General features: G+C 52.9%; 8 protein-coding genes across 8 annotated transcripts; 5 read left to right on the top strand and 3 right to left on the bottom strand.

The window, feature by feature from the left end:
• Positions 1 to 742: 742 nt before the first annotated feature.
• BO86DRAFT_390529 (uncharacterized protein) lies at positions 743 to 2363 on the top strand. Its single transcript, XM_025672413.1, has one exon. The coding sequence runs from the start codon at positions 776 to 778 to the stop codon at positions 2129 to 2131; it is 1356 nt and encodes a 451-aa protein (XP_025526054.1). The 5' UTR covers positions 743 to 775; the 3' UTR covers positions 2132 to 2363.
• Positions 2364 to 3656: 1293 nt separating this feature from the next.
• Positions 3657 to 6364, top strand: BO86DRAFT_449266 (cysteine proteinase; the record flags this gene model as incomplete). The annotated part of the gene is made up of 6 exons (XM_025676694.1): positions 3657 to 3674; positions 3726 to 4979; positions 5041 to 5356; positions 5411 to 5848; positions 5882 to 6052; positions 6083 to 6364. The coding sequence occupies exons 2-6, from the start codon at positions 3730 to 3732 to the stop codon at positions 6362 to 6364; spliced, it is 2457 nt and encodes an 818-aa protein (XP_025526053.1). The 5' UTR covers positions 3657 to 3674; positions 3726 to 3729.
• A 541-nt stretch (positions 6365 to 6905) lies between these two features.
• BO86DRAFT_433831 (uncharacterized protein) lies at positions 6906 to 7814 on the top strand (the record flags this gene model as incomplete). The annotated part of the gene is made up of 1 exon (XM_025675871.1): positions 6906 to 7814. The coding sequence occupies one exon, from the start codon at positions 6906 to 6908 to the stop codon at positions 7812 to 7814; it is 909 nt and encodes a 302-aa protein (XP_025526052.1).
• Positions 7815 to 8278: 464 nt separating this feature from the next.
• Positions 8279 to 10051, bottom strand: BO86DRAFT_390528 (phosphatidylserine decarboxylase). Its single transcript, XM_025672412.1, has one exon. It carries the CDS (start codon positions 9635 to 9637, stop codon positions 8450 to 8452), a length of 1188 nt encoding a protein of 395 aa, XP_025526051.1. The 5' UTR covers positions 9638 to 10051; the 3' UTR covers positions 8279 to 8449.
• Positions 10052 to 11095: 1044 nt separating this feature from the next.
• Positions 11096 to 11567, bottom strand: BO86DRAFT_401153 (uncharacterized protein; the record flags this gene model as incomplete). The annotated part of the gene is made up of 3 exons (XM_025673757.1): positions 11096 to 11277; positions 11330 to 11427; positions 11485 to 11567. 3 exons carry the CDS (start codon positions 11565 to 11567, stop codon positions 11096 to 11098), a joined length of 363 nt encoding a protein of 120 aa, XP_025526050.1.
• A 1418-nt stretch (positions 11568 to 12985) lies between these two features.
• On the bottom strand, positions 12986 to 14193 carry BO86DRAFT_316894 (cytochrome P450; the record flags this gene model as incomplete). Its single annotated transcript, XM_025668146.1, has 3 exons — positions 12986 to 13398; positions 13459 to 14061; positions 14115 to 14193. Coding segments are annotated over 3 exons (1095 nt in total), but the record flags the coding sequence as incomplete, so codon positions are not given.
• Positions 14194 to 15307: 1114 nt separating this feature from the next.
• On the top strand, positions 15308 to 16469 carry BO86DRAFT_457371 (beta-ketoacyl reductase; the record flags this gene model as incomplete). Its single annotated transcript, XM_025677219.1, has 2 exons — positions 15308 to 15763; positions 15847 to 16469. The coding sequence occupies 2 exons, from the start codon at positions 15308 to 15310 to the stop codon at positions 16240 to 16242; spliced, it is 852 nt and encodes a 283-aa protein (XP_025526048.1). The 3' UTR covers positions 16243 to 16469.
• Positions 16470 to 17009: 540 nt separating this feature from the next.
• On the top strand, positions 17010 to 18796 carry BO86DRAFT_390525 (putative mitochondrial phosphate carrier protein (Ptp)). The gene is made up of 4 exons (XM_025672411.1): positions 17010 to 17559; positions 17628 to 18047; positions 18102 to 18454; positions 18508 to 18796. The coding sequence occupies exons 1-4, from the start codon at positions 17441 to 17443 to the stop codon at positions 18537 to 18539; spliced, it is 924 nt and encodes a 307-aa protein (XP_025526047.1). The 5' UTR covers positions 17010 to 17440; the 3' UTR covers positions 18540 to 18796.
• The last annotated feature ends 763 nt before the right edge of the window (positions 18797 to 19559 follow it).

Genomic DNA, 19559 nt, shown 5'->3' with positions numbered 1-19559 from the left:
CCCCGTTCACACCCTATGACTCGGTTAGTGGTAGTCTATCAGGCACCAGCAGGCATCAGCAGGCACCCCCCCGTGTCAAACCTTAGTCCCTCGCTAACCACATCAGGGCTGCGGACTGGACTAAATGGCACTAGGTCGGTGGCCAAGAGGCTCAATGAAGAAAATCCGGAACAAACCGTCCAACTTTACGAGGCTAGTTGAAGGAGCTAGGCTGCATTGCGGATAGCCCTATATCCGAACCTTGAAAGCGAGGCCGCTAGCCTCTTTCCCCTGTCGGTTCTCGCCCCCGGCAATTTCCCACCAGCGACGAGGTGGTATTTTGTCAGGAGAGAGGTCGGGGGAGAAATCCATCAGAGATTTTGGTATTCTGGCACTCTACGGAGTACACTTTGCCAGATGGTAAAGGGCATGGGTGTGAGTCAGCAGCAATTGTTAGACGAACACGTGAACCCGGCTGAGACACATGGTCAGGATCTGATGCAGAAGTCAATTGACCCTATTGACCCTGAAAACAAAGATTGTAAAGAGGGTCTTAGCGCCCTAGACCCTTCACATAGTCCCTGCGTATGAAACCCGGCCAATTACAGCTGGTAGAATCGGCGGAGGAGCGAAAGCCAATTTCCCTTACTAGATAGACTCTCCATACGGCGTGACTCTACAGAGTTGAGCCTAGTGTGTTGTTTGACCCCTCGTATAATAAGGCCAGTGAGCGCCACACCCATCCTCCATTTTTTGCGTGCTCCTTTAGTTCATTTACACCGGCGACCATCCCAGGATGGCGTCCTCACATTCGTTTTTGTTGTTTCTGTCACTCATTTGGGTCCAGCTGTCTTCATTCGTTGCGGCAGCTCCCTGGATTATCACTGCCTACTACCAAGAGAACGTCTACACCGAGTCCGACTACTACGAGACGTATACCACCACCGAAATCGAACAAATCACCCCCACGGTCACCTCCCTACCCCCAGCCAAGTCCACCATCACCTCGATCGCCACCTATCGCGAGTACGGTGGTTACAATGAAGTCATCAACTCCAATTCCGATATCACTGTCATCCAAGAGCTGTACCCCACCGGCGTGGGGTCTGATTACTATGACTACCTCTACGACAATGAGGACGCAGCCGACAGCACGATGTTCGTGGTCAACCTGACTTTCACGGCACCCACAGGCTGCTCCTCGCACTGGACCACGACAACTGCAGCCGAGATCTACCCGCCGGTCCGCGTGCAGAGCCTACTGCCCTTGACCGCGGTCTCCACCTCCCTGTCCGTCGACAACAGCCAGCCCTTCCAGCCCACCACCTACACCATCGACATCGTGTACGTCGACCCGACCCAGGTCCCCAGCAGCTCTCTGAGCTCCCTGAGTCAGTACAACCAACCGACCGAGCTCTACACCGGCGACGGCTGCTACCCCACCAGCACTAGTTCCTCCAGCTCGTACGGCAGTGGCTACTACAATGGGTACTACAACAACTGGGACGACGAGAACTACAACTGGTTCCTCGACCCGGACTACTTCGGGATCTCGCCCCTGGCCCTGACCCTGATTCTGACCCTCGGCTGGATCGGTCTGTTCCTGATTCTGGGCTTCATCGAGGCCTGGGTCCGCTTCCGCCGCCTGATGACCGGCTGGCAGACCCGGCGCGGCATCCCCGTCTTCTGGTCGCTGACTATTCTTCCCTTGACGTTGTTCCTGCTGTGCTGGTTCCGCAAGGGCTACCGGGCGCGCTCGCAGGCCGACGGCGAGGTTCTGAAGAAGCGCTGGAAGGCGATGGGCTTCGGGACGAAGCTCAAGCTCTTCTTTGTCTGGGGCTTCCGCTTCAAGTACCCGCCCATGCTGGGTCCGGCCCCGGCACGCGTTAAGACCAGCAAGCAGCCCGAGAGGACCCCCGGTCCGCGCCTGCTCGAACCCAGTCCTGCGTCCAGTGTGGCGCCGCAGTCGAGGCACGGGTCGACGGTCGAGGCAAGTGGCGCTGTGGCTGCTGCCCCTGCTGCCGCTGCTCCCGCTGCTACTGCTGGCCCGGAGATGGCGGAAACGTCGCACTCGGCCCCGGTCGCACATCAGCCTCAGGAATCTTCTGCGCATTCAAATGCTCAGGATGAAGAGATTGGCCATGCACGCTAGTGTGCGAGCTGACGTGAGATCTGTGGGGGCATATTGCAATGTGGATAAGTGATCTGAACATCACCGAGGGTGAACCCCCAACCCAATCACGTGATCCCCAAATACCCTGATAGAACACCCCGTCATTTTTTGCTTCTATTAATCCCATATATCGGGATCTACCTTCGTAATGTCTTAATGTATCTATTGTGAGCATGAATAGACCCAATGAAAAATTATATTTTGACGTTCACCAGGCATAGCAGAGCCCCCCCCCCCCGCTTCGTAGCGCTGCAGGAAGTGTCACAGAACCCTGCTCCCTGGGCATTCGCCCCCAGATCCATCTCGCTATACAAATCGGTCCTACCCTTGCCCTTCACATTCACCATACCTATATCTGCAACACCAAAACACAGCGTGAGCCTGCGCACGACTGCGGTAGGGATATCATACAACGAACCCCTCCGCCACCTTTTGTCCAATTCACACTGTTAAGTGAAATACGATAGAGGTTGAGGTAGGTGTTGACACTGACTATCACATTCTCAGCCATGCTCCTGGGCAGTCCTTGGAAGTCTGTTGGGCTATGGACTTCTGATTCCTTCAAGGCCCTTGAAATAGGTTTGTTGAGTTCCTTGCATGGCACTGGAGTGCAAGTAGCTACGATTCTTGACTCTCCATGCAGCCGAACACAGTGATAGGTAGGGCTGGGGCTGACAACAGCCAGTCTTACCGCCCGTGGGATGGTGCGGCGTGCTGCGGAAATTCCCGCCCACCTCTCATCACTCGATAGCCCACTTGCTTGAGTGACTGCTGATGCAACAAGCTACTTCTCTAAGTACATGCTGGAGTACTCGATTCTAATTCTCGGAGCGTCTTGTGAGTAGAACATTGACTCAAAGTCAAAAGCATACCTAGCCTAAAGCACTCAGCCTCACCTCCCGTGACCGTTGGCATGCGGGGTGCTCCTGCTGTACTGTATAATTAAACAATAATTGGTCCAGAACCCAATCAACCATAGCGACGCCAAGTGCTTGCATAGCGTTGGGGTGACAGTTGGGCTGGCAGCACGCGATGAGCCGCCCATGCAGACATGCCCAGAACTTTCCCCGCCATTCACATATTACCCGGCCTCGTCAGCCGCACCTCTGCAGCTTTGAATACGAGGCTGGTGTAAGTTGTTTCCCTCGGTTCTTCATCTATACGCAGCACGATTTGAGATGCATGCACTTCTGTCAGGCCCAAAGTAAACCTGGTAAAGCTTCCTCTTACAAGTGATAGATATATCGATGAGGATCCAGATACGGAAAACTCTCAGGGATACTCCAAGAATCAAAGCCAGTCATTAGACTAAGCGCGCGCGGGGCTGATTGACAGCAGTAACACGGCGGACAACACCCCATCTCCTTCCTCACGCCTCAGCCTTGTCTCGCCCGCAAACATCCCTGCATTGACACACCCACCCTTAAAAATCTACTAAACTATAAGATCTAACACCCTCCCCACGTTTTCTCACCTCATTTCCTGAGGTAAAACACCTTTGTCTGGCCGTTTGCTCTAAACGGTACACCCCCACAACCCAGCTTCCACGTCCCCTGCTTACCAAAGTGAGTAGCACAATGGCCGCCCCGCAAGCGCCAGACCCCTCCACCACCAAGAACCCCCAAGCAACCCTCACCGCATTCTGGAACAGCTTCATCACAAAAACCCCGGGCAAGGTCACCACTATTTTCCCTCAGAGCCTCTACGCGGATCTCCTTCCGTCGCAGCAGGCAACCCCGGGCCAATCGTCCGCGCGCAATGCAGCAGAGAGCTACGAAGCCGCCGCGCGCCAGTGCCGGGCGGAGGTCCAGCGCATCGTGCGGGAGTGCCACCGCGGGAACGAGAAATTCACGGACCCCGACTTCGACATCGAGAACGATCGCGAGCTGGAGTTGTGGAACTGTCTGCGCGGGTTAGTGCGGGGGGAGACATTCGGTGGGGAGAGTAGGGGGGTGCCTATGCGTATCGCACGCGAAAGAAATGGTGCTGCGGCGCGAAGGGGGGATAGAGTGCGGAGAAAGGGGGTTAGGGGGTATGCTACGAAGGCGAACGACGACTGGCGCTCCAGCAGCTCCTCCTCCTCCTCCTCCGATGACAATGAGGACGATGAAGGGGGCGTCCCCGGCTCCGTCCACCGCGTCGACTGGATCTTCGAGAACCCCCAGTTCACGATCGACGGGTATTCGAATACCGATATCAAGCAGGGCGCCAACGGCGACTGCTGGTGGCTGGCGGCCGTCGCCACGATCTGCAACCGGCAGGACCTGATGGACCGGATCTGTGTCGCGCGCGACGAGGAGTGCGGCGTCTACGGCTTCGTCTTCTACCGCGACGGCGGGTGGGTCTCCACCGTCGTCGACGACAATCTGTACCTGTCTCACGAGGACTTTGACTTCTACGGGGATCGCTACGACAGTACGGGCCGCCTGGCGCGGCAGTACCGCCAGCGCCATCAGACGGGCTCCGAGGCGCTGTATTTCGCCAAGTGCTCCGATGCGAACGAGACCTGGTTGCCGTTGCTGGAGAAGGCGTATGCCAAGGTGCATGGGGACTACGAGGCGCTCTCCGGGGGCTGGTCCGGGGAGGCGGTCGAGGATATGACTGGCGGCGTGACGACGACGATCGCGACGAACAAGGTGCTCAATAAGAACACGCTGTGGAAGGAGCTGGTCAATGCGGAGCGGGATTTTGTGTTCGCTGCGTCAGCGCTGGGGTCGGGCAGGGATTGGACGCGAGGGGGTCTGGCGCTGGGACATGCTTATTCGATTCTCCGGGCGACAGAGGAGGAGGATGAAGATGGGAATAAGGTGCGGTTGGTGCTGGTGAGGTATGTCTGTTCTTGATCTGGGGTTCTGGCTGGATAGGGCTGACATGCTGTCTTTGTCTAGGAACCCGTGGGGAGAAAGGAATACCGGCGGGGTCGGGGAGTGGAATGGCCCCTGGAGCGACGGCTCGCGCGAGTGGACCCCTTACTGGCTTCAGAAACTGCAGCACCGATTCGGCGACGACGGCATGTTCTGGATGGCCTATGAGGATCTGCTTTCGACGTTTGTGTTCCTGCACCGAACGCGCATCTTCGACGAGACGTGGACGGTCGTCCAGCGGTGGACGAGTGTCAGTGTCCCCTGGATCGAAGGGTATCTTCGCACCAAGTTCGTGGTCGAAATTGGGGTAGCTGGTACTGTGGTTTTTGTTCTCTCCGAAGTGATCGCATCGATATCATGATGGTTATATAAGCAGATGCTAATTTGGCTGCAGGTTGATAAGCGCTATCTGAGAGGCCTTGAAGGGCAGTACGAATTTGCGCTGCACTTCCTCCTCCAGGAGGAGAATGCGAAGCCCGGAGAGCACTTGTTGCTAGTCCGGCCGATTCAGTGCCGCGGCAACCGCTCGATCAGTGCGGAGGTTACACTTGAGCCCGGGAGATACGAAGTTCTCATCAAGCTTCTCGCAACCAGAGACTCCGACAAGAAGAATGTGGAAGATGTGGTGAGGGAGTGGGTGGAGAAGAATCCCCAGAAGCTAAAACAGGTTGCCATGAATTACGACCTGGCGAGTGCTAAAGTTCAATCTGGGAAACAGATGGAAGTTCAGAGCAATAAAGCCTCAAATGCGACCGCGGAGACTGCAAAGGATGGAGCTGGCAAGAATGAGGCTGGCAAGGATGGTGTCAAGGATGACATTGCCCAAGATGAGGTTGGCAAAGATGAGTCTGGAAATAATCAACAGGCACACGAGGCAAGAACAGAGAACGATCTGCATGGAGCTAGCAAGGAAGATACTCCTCAAAGAGAAGGTCACGATTCAGACGCTTCACACTCACAACTCCAAACGCCCGCTGCATCAACAAAGCTGCATGAGGAGAAAGACAATGACGTTGAAGAACACCACAAAGACAAAGTACAAGACGATACAAAACACCACGACGAGCCGGGTGAAGACAAGAGACATGAAAACAATAAGGATGATGAGAGGAAGCAGGATGACAAGAAACACCATGAAGACAACCGCCATGATGACAAGAAGGAAGTTGATAAGAAAGACGACAAACAAGACAATGACAATAAAAACCAAGATAAGGAAGAAGCAACTTCCCAGGACCAGGCAATCGATACAGATGGCAGTTCGCCATCGCCATGGAATGCAATCTGTGTGCTTGGCCTGCGGGTCTATGCCCATGATTCTCAAGTTAACATTGAGCTTGTGAAGTAGCCTTTTGATAATATTTCCAACTGCTTGCAAGGTCTAGATAGGACTAAATCGTCGCCCAATTTGTCCATGCTGCATGATGGCAAGAGAAATTTATCTCTTATCACAACATTGGCTTTGTGTAATAGGAGGAAGTGATCCAGGTGTGAAACTAAGGTATCATTCCCTGAGGTTCCCGTTAAGAACACGGCGATTCAACCAAGCCATACAAACACAGCTTGAACACGTCAATGAATATATCTATAACTCTTCAGAGTAGTTACTAACTGCAGCTATATGTCTTCTTCCAATGCCTTTTAACTTTTCGCTCGCTTTGTGAATGGATGACGGGATTCTTCTGTGCAGCCAGTATCATTCATTCATGTTAACGGTCCTTCTATTCAATGTCCCGGACAGACTGACATCCAGATATCGCAGAGACAAACAACTAATTCCTACCTTGTGTATATAAGAGCGGCTCGTGCTCTCCCACCACGTCCATCATTCCCAAGACACTTTCCTCGGTATCGATATCGATAAGCAGCAACAGTCTACCCCTCACGCGATGTTGAATATGAAACAGGAACCATTCTCTCCAGGCCCGATCTTAGCTCAGAGTCAGGCAAGAGAAGTCAAGGTAGAAAGGACCGGCAACATCAGCGGGCTCCGATACATCACATGTCGCTGTGAGGACAACGAGCCACGGACGGGCATTGTCGGTGGCATCCTCCATCTGGAGGGCAGATGGTTCGGATTGACGGTGCTCACACCCTTCCTCGAGGACAACCCTCACAATGGCGACGGCGGCCAGCTCTTCTGGTATAGCGCCCCCTACGAGTCGGAATTCAAGTCGACCGAGATCTACGATGCGCGCGAGCCTCACGCCCTCTGGGGGCGCATCCCTCCGAATCCCGAGACCCTGCAGCCCCTCGAGCAATATTTCTCCCGGTCTGAGAACTGGGCCCTCGTTGAGCTCGTTAACCACGAGTTCGCAGAGACCTGCGTGCCCGGTCCGGAAGCGAGCTGGGTGCTGCTCCCCAGCATCACGGACGAAAAGCCCGTGCCGCGTTGGCAGCTGATGATTCCGGACCGGGTGCTTCCCCCAAGTGATGAGCCGTTGATGTATGTGAAGCGCTTGGAGCGGTCGAAAGAAACTGTGCGTATGTGCTACCACTATGCCTTCAAGTTGGGCGGTTTCCTCGCGGAGTCCGGAGCGTGGGTAATCGAGGAGCCGCATCTCAGCGTCGTCGGCATCGTTCACGATTCGAATCGTTTCACAATTCAAGCCAACCCGGCGTGGTGGACATTTGTTGAGCTCAAGCAGCGCTTTCCGGACCTCAAACCACCCTTGATCTGCTGTGGGTTCCCGAAAGACAGTGAATTCCTCGGCAGCGGGTACGGTACGACATCGACGACGTTCCCAAAAAAGAAGAAGATGGCACCTCAGTTTGACCGATCTATGGATCCATTCTAACCTTACAGCGTCTATGCAATCAATCAAATTATCCTTTGAATGTTCTATGCGCTATATCTTTACTAAGCCCTATCTGTCAATCTATCAGGAGAGCACCTCTTCGTTCTGTTCCTGGTCTAGTTCTTTGATTCGTCCTAATTCATAGCAGACCTTTCGGTATACACCACATTTATGGCTACAGCTGCTGAACGGCGACATCAACCTTGAAATTTCGCGCATCCGGTGATTCTACTGGTTATCTATCTCCATCCAAGGTTTCTACATATCACCTCTGGCTGCACCTCGCATGGGATGCTGGGCCCTCGAGTTTACTGGATTTCCGATGACCTTCCGAGAACCCTGACCCCTATCAAGTCGTGATTCGAGCCACGGAGAGCAGTCAATAGTCTCAATTACGTTTACAAAAGCTTTACCCAAAAACTTGCAGGAGTCCAATTACCCTGAATCACTTTGATCTTTCCATTGATAATTTGCTACAGTGAGGACTCTCGAACAAAAACAGACCGGGTCGAGAGAATGGCTTCATGGCCGTCGAAAGAACCCTCCAACAAACGGAAAGTAAGTATTCCAATAAATAATGTGTCTTCCCGAGCTTTCTCCAAGATCCTGTTGCACACGAAGCTCGCGCGGACCTCCTACGCTACAATAAACAGCTGCGAGTTCACTGGGACATTCTGATCGGACGGAAGATCCGCCATGGAGAGCCTGACTTGCGGACCGAAAATCAGACAATGCGTGCTGCCGCCGAAATGGAACATCCCAAGTTGATCGCCCTTGCTCACAGCGTCGCCGACCTGCACCGTGGGCTCGCAGGAGCCGCGCTCCCGCATGCCGGCGAAGACGCACGCGACGGGGCCCAGCTTGCCGCTATCGAGCACGATGACGCACCGGGTGGCCTCGTGCAGCGCCGCCCCGACCTCGTACTCGATCGCACCCGTGAAGGGAGACGCGTTGAAGGCTGCGTTCGGCCCGGAGGGGAAGTACGTGCCCGCGATGACATGCGACGAGATGACGGTGCCGGAGACGGGCGCGTGCCAGCGGTGGTAGTTCGTCCCGCTCAGGTAGCCCTGGTAGAGCCGTCCGCCGCCAAACTTCTCGGCCAGATTCTCGTCGTTGAACATCATGCTGAGCGAGTACTTGTGACCCTTGATGTCGAAGGTGTCGGAGAGCTGGACGTCCGGCTCGAAGACGACCTTGATCGACTCGCAGGCGGCCGTGATGACATTGTCGTCGTCCGGGCCCGCGACGGGCCGCACGCCCTCCCGGAACTCGCGGGTGAAGAACTGGTCCCAGGACTGGTAGCCGTAGTGGATGTCATCAGGCTCACACTTGTACTGACGGAAGAAGGTATCCCGCCCCTCAGGGAGGGCCGCGTCGTTGAACCATCCTCCGTCTTCGTCGGTGAGGACGCTGGCGGACTCCGGGGACTTCAGGTAGACTGTCCACTCCTTGAGCAGGGATTGGAGAACCTTGTCGACTCGCGCGTCCTTGAAGAATTCCTGCCCAGCCTGGGTCTTAAGATAGGGCTCCAGCAGGTTGGTCAGGATCCCCATGCTGCCTCCGAGGGAGTTCCTAGCGGCAGAAGCGTCGTAGGCAGGAGCAGTCCGCGTGATCTTGTCCAGGTTCACCAGGAAGTTGGCCAGGTTCTGCGTAACGTTCAGGGGATCGGATCCAGCCTGGATGAACATTGCGGTGGCATTCTTGAGCAGGGTAGGATCATTCTGGATTAGGGCTCGGAAGTCTTTCACCGTGCCGGAGGTCGCCTGCCCCAGGTCGGGCAGGGTCACCTTAGGAAGGGTCACTTGAGACTTCAACAAATCCATGTGTTCGTTTGAGAAAATAGTCTCGGTGTGTTCTGTGTAAGGCAATCTCTGAAGATGATTCACATACTCAGCCCAGGAAAACCATTGAGCTTAAGTAGAATGCGACCGCGGGGAGGTTCTGGAGCTCCAGTTGCCTCTGCTGTCACCATGACGCGCACATACCCTGTGGGCTATGAAATCCTGCATCCATTGTACGACCGATCGACAGCTGGAAACTCAGAGCCCCGGCCGGTCCGACCCTAGTGTGCTGTCTATTGGATCGTGGGTATTGGATACTCTGTGCGTAGTCCCTGGTGGGGGGCATGTTAATCTATAGACCCCTGTTCAACAGTGGATCTTGTCGGCGCTGCGACCGGTTTCAGTCCATACTTGCTTTTTTGGTTTCTCAGCCCACGAACCCCGCAGTTACATTTCTGCAGCTTGAAACAAGGTATGAAGAGTATAGTTCGTGGAATGGTTGGTGTGTGGGTTGTGTTATGTCACCGTGCATCGGAGTGGGCTGATCTAGATCTGCAGCTAAAATGCCTCGGTCACACGGCTTGCCCCCCATCACCCATGATCTACATATGGACACCTTGAGAGGCCCGTGTGGGTTTAGAATTACCTAACTACAAAAGACATCCTTTTTGCTTGCTTTCTGCCCCCAGAGAATAAAGAGACCTTGGGAGCGGGGCAAAAATCGCCGAGTGGCTGCGAGCTATGGGCCTGCTGCCAGCTTAGATTTGGTGAATACTGTCCTGTGGCTGTAAGTCCGGACAGCTGTATTTGCAACGCTCGACTCTTGTGGGTAACATCTTCAACATGGTCAATGTCGACGCCTTTAAACATGTCTGAAGATATTATTTTTCCGAACGGCAAATGACAAAAGAAGGGAAGAAGCTCCATGCGATGCAATGGGGAAGTTCTATAGACAAGATCATATCGATTATTGTACACTACATGATACACTTTGCAAAGCCAGCTGGGACATACAGTCAGAAGTACAATAGAAGATTTTCATGATGAACTCACGTCTTGGAGGCTTTATCCTTGTCTCCATTACTTTACGCCATTTCATTCAGGCTAGAAACTCAGGTTTCTAGCTCATGAGCCAGGATCAAATTGAAGATATACAGGGTAGTTTGTGTCCATTTCTGACCACAGACCAATCTGGCCGGCGTCAAGACTGCGCATTAAACAAGATCAACAAGATCAATATGCTGATAGCATGCCAATCAAAAGACTAGAGTGAGGTAAATTCAGCTCGTTAGTTGTCAGATAAAGCAGGCTTGATGCCTGAGTGTGGTTCTGGATACGGTACTGTGCGTATGCACGGAGATAAGATCGATAATCTCCCTGCCAAGCCGGAGGGCTCACCGCCCCTTCCGAACGAGGACGGCAGGGAGATCCATTTTCCCAAAAAGGTAATGTCTTCAAATTTGTGCACGCTAAATCAGATATGATGAGAGATACAGCTGACTACTGGTACAAGCACTGGACAGTCTTGGCGTTGCTGAACCAGTATCCCGGCCACTTCTCGCCGCTGCCCATCTGCCAGGTCGTCAAGTCGGCAATGCCGGGGCTGACGAAGCCTCCCGAGTTGAAGTTGCCCGTCGTCATGTAGCAGTTGCCGGGTTCAACAAACATGGAGCAGACCAAGCCTGAACACAATTAGCTCGAATCTTCGCCGATCGAGGCTCGCTGATCACTCACCCTCATCCGGACCGATAGAGCCCAGGGTATCCCAGAAGCTGATATCCATGCACTCGCCATTGTCGAAGCCGAACAGAGTGCAAGGGCCCGTCCAGTTGCTGTGGAGGATGGAGGTTAGTATCGGACTCGACATGGAAGGGGTGCGATCAACCTACGGTCCGGGGCACATGTAAACGTTTCGCTTGGCAGCGGCGACGCCGGCGAGGACGGCCATGGTGGCGAGGGAAAGGAGCTGCATGGTGGTAGAGGTGAGTATGATCTTGACTGAAAGAAGATGGAGAATGCAATGCGAAGGAGGAGCAAAGAGGAGCAACCCCGGTGCGCTTTATAGATTTTTCTCGCCTGTGAAGTTGTCAGCCGGAGACAGACCAGAAGAATCAAGTCTCGTATGATTGACTGTGAATAAAACATATCCAATCGCTTACGATATAGCGCATTGTTAGACTATTCAGCATACGAGGTAGAAGCATACAATGGAGATGAGAATGAGACTAGAGCCCCGGATACGAAGAACAGTGGCGGGACTGTCATTTCGGGGTCCAGGTCAGTTGCGGTTTTGAGTTTAGCGGCATATATAGTACCGGCTATAGTCCCCACCAGATTGCCCGTCTATTTCGCTTCTCTGCCTGATTCGTGGATTTTCAAGTGGATGAAGACGAGATTGAGAAAGGGTCTCATCTATCGTGGTCGAAAATATCCGCGCCTGTCGACTTCTTCAGGCGCGTGACTTGTTTTTATTCCAGGGCAGCTTGGAGAATGCTGCACAGTGGACTGCCCCGAGAAAGAAATTCTCCACATGATCTATCTTTACCCTTACCTTTTTGTTTCTGTTTCTGTTGTTTCATGGTGGGTGGGTGAGTGAATCATTTACATCAAGGGTTCGAAACGCGGTATAGACCGGGCCAGAAGATTTATAATGATGCTTGTTGTACAATTACTGTCTGAACCGATCAGAGATTCGAGCCTGTGGCTGATTTATTCATCACATCTGCTCCGTCTTATTCCAACCTTGTCAGCAGTTTGATTCTCGCCTATGAATTCGTGGGTGAAGTAGATCGTCGGAACCGGTAAAAATGCTTAGGGTGAAGATCGCGTTTGACATTGCTGCGACGGCCGGCATCTTAAAGACAAAAGCAAATTTTAACGGCTATAGGACTTGGTGACTAGTGATTATGGCAAATCATGCTATCATGAGGCATCAGATATACGACGAAGCGAAGTAGAGTGGGGTGAATTCAATGGAACAACTCCAGCGCTGCCAACTTTTCCATACCTGTCAGCACTAGTGGGCGGCGGACTTGGCAGACCACCCTAAAGAGTGAGATATCCGAGCAGTGCAGAAGGGAAGAGACAAAGAGAGTGGGCCTTATCTCTAGCCTTATTTGTTGAGATCAGTTGACCACAATCGGTCGGGCTCCTGTGACACCGAAGATAATATGGCTTTATGCTTGCTTAACTCATACCCTAAACTCCGCGATGTTCATGTCCAGTAGGTGGCGGCAGATAGATACCTTTTCCGCGACTTCAAGCTGGAACGGAACTGAAAAAAGGCTATGCTGAACAGGATGTATATATTGTGACTTTGTCTTCTGTTTGATTTGATGAGTTACTTATTACACCGCGCCTCGGCATCTTCATTGCGTATAACCACCTATATTATGGAGAGATCGTTTTCCTCCGCACCCGCAGCTTGGCCTTCGGATTCGTGATGTATTCTACGAAAAGGGGTGTCGCGTTCTTCCCTGTATCCACTCTTTCAAACTCATAGTTCTGGAGCACGTGGTTGAGCAGGAGCTTAGTCTTGCTGGATGCAAAGAATCTCCCGGGGCAGGCGTGACTCCCGATGCTGAACCCTAGACTTTCCATAGTGGTCGTCACGAACTGCGACGAGTGCTCCTTCCCGAGCTCCTCACGGAGCTTAAGGTACCGATCGGGCTGCCATTCTTCGGGGTTCGGGTAGAACTCCGGGTCCCACATGCGCGACATATTGGTGGCGACGATGGCGCCTTTCGGAATGAGCGTGCCATCGGGGAGGATCACGTCGTCGCTGACATGGCGGTGCGATAGAGCTAACTGCTGTCAATTCTGGGCTTCTAGGCTGCTTGGAAGGGTAGAGAGGGAAGACGTACGGACACCTAGGGGCTTGATGCGTTGTGTCTCCTTTATGATGCTGTCGGCGAATTTCATACGATAGAGCGACGTTTTCTCCCAGGCACCGTCAGTATGGACTGATTGTTCTTCCTGGAGCAGCGGTTCAATCCACTCCGGATGCCGACAGAGCTGGAGGAGGATATTCGAAAAGAGATCCGATGTTGTGTGCACTGATGCCATGCTCAGCGACAGTTGAATGTGCGCGCCATGATACTCCTTGTCCTTGCCTGTGGCGACTTCGTGCATCCATGTGATAGCATCGTTGGGCATTTCCGCGAGACCCTTCTGGGCTAGGGCGATCTCTTCGATGCGCTTGGCGATGACTGGTTCGATAATTTCTTCGGCCCGCTTGACCTGTTGGCGGATCTTGGAACAGTCCTTCAAGAACCATTGGACATAGGGACGAAACCATGCAGAAAAGCGGCGAATCGATCTCACTGCTTTGAAGACGTTGTCCGTGTATGCTTGTGTATTATTCAGCCATTCCTTGTTGTTGCAGAGTTCGGGTCCCAGGAAGACGCGGGTTGACACCTGTGTGACGATGTCGCGGAGACTGGCCAACAGGTCGATCTCGTGCCATTCTAGTCACTTTATCAATGAGAGATCCTACTCATCGGGTCTGGTAGTGACATACCAGTGCTTGTTCCCCACCGCTCATCGAAAGCCTCCTGAGTCTCTTCTGCAAGGTTTTTCGTGAATTTGCCTGCGGAAGAATGTTAGTGTGGTACCCCCCACTGGTGGTCTCAAAGATGAGGACCAGATCTGGACTGTTTGCTTAACAATTAGCCCCATGGCTGATCTTATATACCGGGCAATTCACACTTGTTCTAACCTAGCCCGACACCTGGTAGATTCGCGAGTGACTCCATTATCCGAAGGTGGAACGATCCGGGCAATAACTACCATCGGCTTTTCCATTCTGGTTATATCCTACACAGGGATGCTAGGCTATCACAGCACACCCTCGGATACCATCCGCTCAACTCACGGACCGAGTGCGATCGAGCCACCGGCTTGGACTTTCGGTGTTCAGTATTCGGCGTTTCAGGTCAGTACCGAATCCAATGCCCACTTTGCACCAACACACGCTCAAACATTGGCCACCACTATACTCAGAAAGGTGATGTACTCCGGTGCTTAAAGTAGAACATCGTGAATCTAGTCAAGGCCGCCGAAGCTGGCTGAGACATTTTGCTAACTTAGGGCTTTTATCAACTGCAATAGGTTGTATTTTCTAGCTCCGCTATACCCACTATCCACCCAGTTGAATAGCTTTCCTCGATATTGCTATTGTTTCTCTGGCCTTTACGCCTTCTCACTCTACTTTCAAGGCGTGGGGCTAGATATGATCTGTGCTGATCGCTCTAATCGATTGCCTCATGACGCTGTCAATCTATCATCTTTGTCCAAGTCCTCCCAGACTATATCCTTGACCCCAACGTTGAATTGAGCTATTCCGTGCGATGCCTCTAAACCATGCGCTAACATGGTTTCGAATACATCGCCGGCCAGTTTGTCGATGTCGGCATTATTACCACTCACAGCCTTATGAACCAACATTTTACATAGTGAAGCAGCCTGGGGAGCCGCAAGCCTCAGGCCGTCTAAGAATTCCTCCACCACCTTCTCCAAAGCATCAAGATCTACTGCAAGCGCATGTATGATTCCTGCATCGTACAACGACTGCGACCTCACCCTCCGGCCAGTGAGCATTGCCATTTTCGCAAGACTGCTTCCCCATTCCCGGACCAGGAATTTCGATATCGTTGCAGGGACGTTTCCAGCGAGGCCTCGGTCGACGAAAGTCTCAGTCGCGTCCGTGCCACTATGCCGGCAATTGCTGGTGTGGCCTTCGGACCACTTGTCCTCCAAGATTTCATGTTCAAGAACATGGACTTGTCGATGCTGGAGATGGTGCTTGCACCCAAGGTCACGGGTGCTCGTCTGCTAAACGAACGTCTCTCGGACCCTGCTAACCCGCTCGACTTCTTTGTGATGTTCTCGTCCTTTGTCATGGTCTCCGGGAATCCCGGACAAGCAGCGTACAGCGCTACAAATGCATACACGCATGCGCTTGCTCAGCAGAGACGTGCCCGTGGGATGGCCGCATCGACCATCGACATTGGCGCCGTGTTCGGAGTCGGGTTCATTGCCAGAGCGGGTCGTGAACACGAGGTAGAGGTCGTTAAGTTTATCTTCAATGAGGTCAACGACTGGGAGCTGCATGCCCTTTTTGCAGAGGCTGTTGTTGCTGGCCGCAACTGGGCGACCAAGGATGTCGAAGTCATCACCGGCATGCCGTACATGAATCCTGCTAACCATGACCGAATCCCCTACTTTGACGACCACGCTTTGCGTATTTTAAGCTGTCCGATCACCACACCAAGGGCGAGGACGCTGCTGGTGCGGTCGGGTCCGTTAAGGATCAACTTCTCAAGGCTGAAACCATGGACGAGGTTCGCACGATCATCCTCGACGGCCTCTCCGGCAGGATCCGTGGGGCGTTGCAGCTTACTGCGGCCGATGAGCCGAATCTGACCGTGCCTCTGATCGATCAGGGCGTGGATTCCCTCAGTGCCTTTACGGTCGGCTCATGGTTCACGAAGAACCTGAATATCGACATTCCCCTGCTGAAGATCCTTGGTGGTGCCTCGGTACCCGATCTGATAGACGAGGCTGTCTCCCGCTTGACACCTGAAGCTATTCCCCTGGCTCATTCGCCATGGTCGGAAATTGCAGCGCACTCAGCCACTGCGGCGTAGCGCTGCGGGTCGAGGATTGACGGTTGGATTAGGGGACTAAGTCGAGGGCTTCAGGGATCTGCGGTTTAGGGTATAGTACTGCGTATCCGTCTGTCGATACTATTTCAAGGACGTCTGGTACACGATTCTGAGTGTCAGGCGCGTATGAATTGAGTTAGAAGCTAGAGTAGTTTTGTCTACATCGCTTTTTACAAACCATCAAATTTACTACCACAAAGGTGGGATCATTGACGAAGTTATAGGTGACAATGTAGTCGAGACTTGGGATAGATATATACCCGGGGTACGAAGCCGCGTACCACTTGTGATCAAAGCACTGCAATGCCCCCAGCTGCAATTGGTGCACCCGTGCATTGGTACATATTACAAGTCCTACCTTTCCAGTGCAGTTTAGTCTAATCAAGGAAGTATTATTTGAACTAGATTCAATTTGGTGATAGCCACTCTAGTAGGGGCCTAGGGCTTACACACTATACCTTCTCATGTAACTTTTATTATATCCAGTTGGAAAACTTACCACTTTGGGCTGTGTACAGCTTATACAGGTAATGATTACTCCTGGCACACTACAAGATAGCTGGCGCACATTGTTATGTTTGTTACAAGGTTCCCTGGGAATACGCAGGTTAAAACACGTATCCTCCTTTAGGGTGGTTGGGGCGCAGGGGAGTTGATACTAATTATAGTAACTGACGAGCTTGTCATTGTTGTCAATAATATTTGATCTCCAATTCTAGACCTCGCTGAAACTGCATGTCCGGCGTCCTCTCGCCATCAATATTACAACGTCTGCCGGTGTCAGATTAAAACAAATCTTTGAGTGTTTCTTTTTTTTTTGCATATATGGTCGACTCTCACTCATAGCAGCCTTGAACCCTGAACCCTGAAGTCATTTAGTGGTCCCGCTGGCCATACAGGAAAAGGCGCCACCCGTCTTGTCCCCACCAGTCAAATCTCTCCGCTGTCTTTAATTACACCCGGAAAACGCCGTAGAACGCTTTGAAACACCGAAGAAAACACCGAACTAAACGCCGGTCATCCCCAAAACACGTGCGGGCCGCTAGTCTGACGCTGGCCGCACCAGCAAACTGTCAACAAGCTGACTGCTTACTCTCGAATCTTTCCTCAATCTACCCTCATCAGTCCAGGGACATCTATTCCTTTTCCATCCCTACTTCTTCGTGTCATCAGCACCGCAATGGCTGTGACTTCCGCTGCTCAGAGTAAGGCTGAGGGCCTGGGCCTTTATGCACGGTTCGCCTTTGCCGGTGCCGTCTGCTGCTCGGTGACTCACGGTGCCTTCACTCCCGTTGATGTGTAAGTTGTTGATCGCGTTCACCTCCAGTTCAGTATCGACCACCCTTGACCTACTAACATGCTTAAAGTGTCAAGACCAGGATCCAGCTCGACCCCGCGACCTACAACCGTGGTATGATTGGTGGTTTCCGGCAGGTGATCCAGAATGAGGGCGCGGGTGCGCTCTTGACCGGGTTCGGCCCAACATTTGCCGGATACTTCATGCAGGGCGCCTTCAAGTTCGGTGGTTACGAGTTCTTCAAGCAACAATCCATTAACACCATCGGTCTGGAAAAGGCCCGTCAGAACCGGATCGCGGTTTATTCGGTCTCCGCCGCCTGTGCGGAGTTCTTTGCCTCGATCGCCCTCTGCCCGCTGGAGGCTACACGTATTCGTCTCGTCTCGGAGGCGGGCTTCGCCAGTGGTCTGGTCAGCGGGTTTGGCAAGATTCTCAAGAACGAGGGCATTGGTGCTTTCTACCGTGGTTTTGGTCCGATTCTTCTGAAACAGTACGTTGGGTCACCGAGAGACTTGAAACCGAGGGATGAGCTGACGTGAGATAGGGTGCCCTACACCGTGACGAAATTCGTGGCGTTCGAGAAGGTTTCCGAGGCTGTGTTCGCTCGCCTGGACAAGTCCAAGCTGTCGAGTGGCGCCCAGACCGGTGTGAACTTGGGATCGGGCCTCATGGCCGGTTTCGCGGCGGCCATTATCTCTCAGCCCGCTGACACCATGCTGTCGAAGATCAACAAGACCAAGGGTCTCCCCGGGGAGAGCACCATCTCCCGTCTCGTCAAGATTGCGGGCGAGCTTGGCATTCGTGGTTCCTTCGCTGGCCTGCCCACTCGTCTGTTCATGATCGGTGGTCTGACTGCTGGGCAATTTGCCATCTACGGTGACATTAAGAAGGCTCTTGGTAAGTCTGATTACGTTCCTGGTTGATCACTAAAGCTCACTTTGTACCCTCAGGTGCCACGAATGGGGTGGAGATCGCCAAGTAAATACCTATTGTAACTATGTTTAGCATGTTCTAGACGGGAGGGTCAATGGTTTTCGGATAGAGATAGATGTAACCAGACCTATGTATTCACCGCACTATCCTTTTCCGTCCCCAGAATAGATCATGTGTTATAGCTTTGGCGATTATAGACAGACAAGCGCATTGAGGGGTATAACTAGAGACCGGGGAATTCTGTTGCAGCACAGTATACTATACTCGACCACAATCACGACGAGGAAACCTCTACTGTAAGCCCCCGCCCGCAGTGCGCGCGATTCCGCCACCTATTCCGACTCAGGGACATGGACCGGGCGCGTCCATGGTTCTTCGACTCCACAGCCCCGCAGCAGTCCCGCGTCAAGCTCCTGGGGATCAGCGCGGGCATCGTAGACGAAACAATGGGCTTTTAGAGGACATTTGCTCCTTTATCCGGGGCCGATCTGGAGACTTTCGGTAAGATGATGAGGTGGTTACTTCTAGGCTGAGGGTTGTGGTCCGAGAGATATATAGAGGGTTGAGGTTGGGGAGGCAGGCATCAGTCTGCTTCTGGAGTCATAGAACATGTCAAACGGATGATGTTAGCATCCTTTCAAATGTGATGCCTATGTGAGTCTACTGCCCTGTTGTGAAGTTCAAGGGAGAATACAATGGTCGATCCTGTTTAACAGGCGGAGCGATTCCGCTGCATTCTTGGACGGTGGATAGTTGCAACTTGAGGGATAAGGCGATTCAGGGTCGCCCCGCCAATTTCAAGGGATTCGGCCGGGAATAGCCGTGTTGCTCCACCCGCTCCGCACAGAATCATGTTCATACTCAATCAATGGTGGATTGTGGAGGAGAATGATTCTTCCTTAGGTATGGAGCAGGGCTGAAGCCACCGCTGCTGAGGCTCACCGTGTGGTACCAAAGAGAACTTGGTGTTCGGATTTGACAGGACGCGTCGATCATGAACGAGGAAAAGATCAACACATCGAGAGCTTGGAGGCCTGGCCCAATGACGGGTGAATAGGGACCAGGATCA

The sequence above is a fragment of the Aspergillus japonicus genome, assembly GCF_003184785.1.
Source record: "Aspergillus japonicus CBS 114.51 unplaced genomic scaffold BO86scaffold_37, whole genome shotgun sequence".
In the NCBI taxonomy this organism is placed as follows: domain Eukaryota; kingdom Fungi; phylum Ascomycota; class Eurotiomycetes; order Eurotiales; family Aspergillaceae; genus Aspergillus; species Aspergillus japonicus.
This window is presented reverse-complemented; position numbering and strand designations above follow the sequence as displayed.

What these genes read in the sequence shown, in the direction of transcription:
- BO86DRAFT_390529 (XM_025672413.1), top strand. Translation starts at nt 776, where the DNA reads ATGGCGTCCTCACATTCGTTTTTGTTGTTTCTGTCACTCATTTGGGTC.
- BO86DRAFT_390525 (XM_025672411.1), top strand. Translation starts at nt 17,441, where the DNA reads ATGGCTGTGACTTCCGCTGCTCAGAGTAAGGCTGAGGGCCTGGGCCTT. An exon ending in GCCTTCACTCCCGTTGATGT is followed by an intron (nt 17,560 to 17,627) that starts GTAAGTTGTTGA and finishes ACATGCTTAAAG; the next exon opens with TGTCAAGACCAGGATCCAGC. An exon ending in TGACATTAAGAAGGCTCTTG is followed by an intron (nt 18,455 to 18,507) that starts GTAAGTCTGATT and finishes TTGTACCCTCAG; the next exon opens with GTGCCACGAATGGGGTGGAG.
- BO86DRAFT_390528 (XM_025672412.1), bottom strand. Translation starts at nt 9,637, where the DNA reads ATGGATTTGTTGAAGTCTCAAGTGACCCTTCCTAAGGTGACCCTGCCC.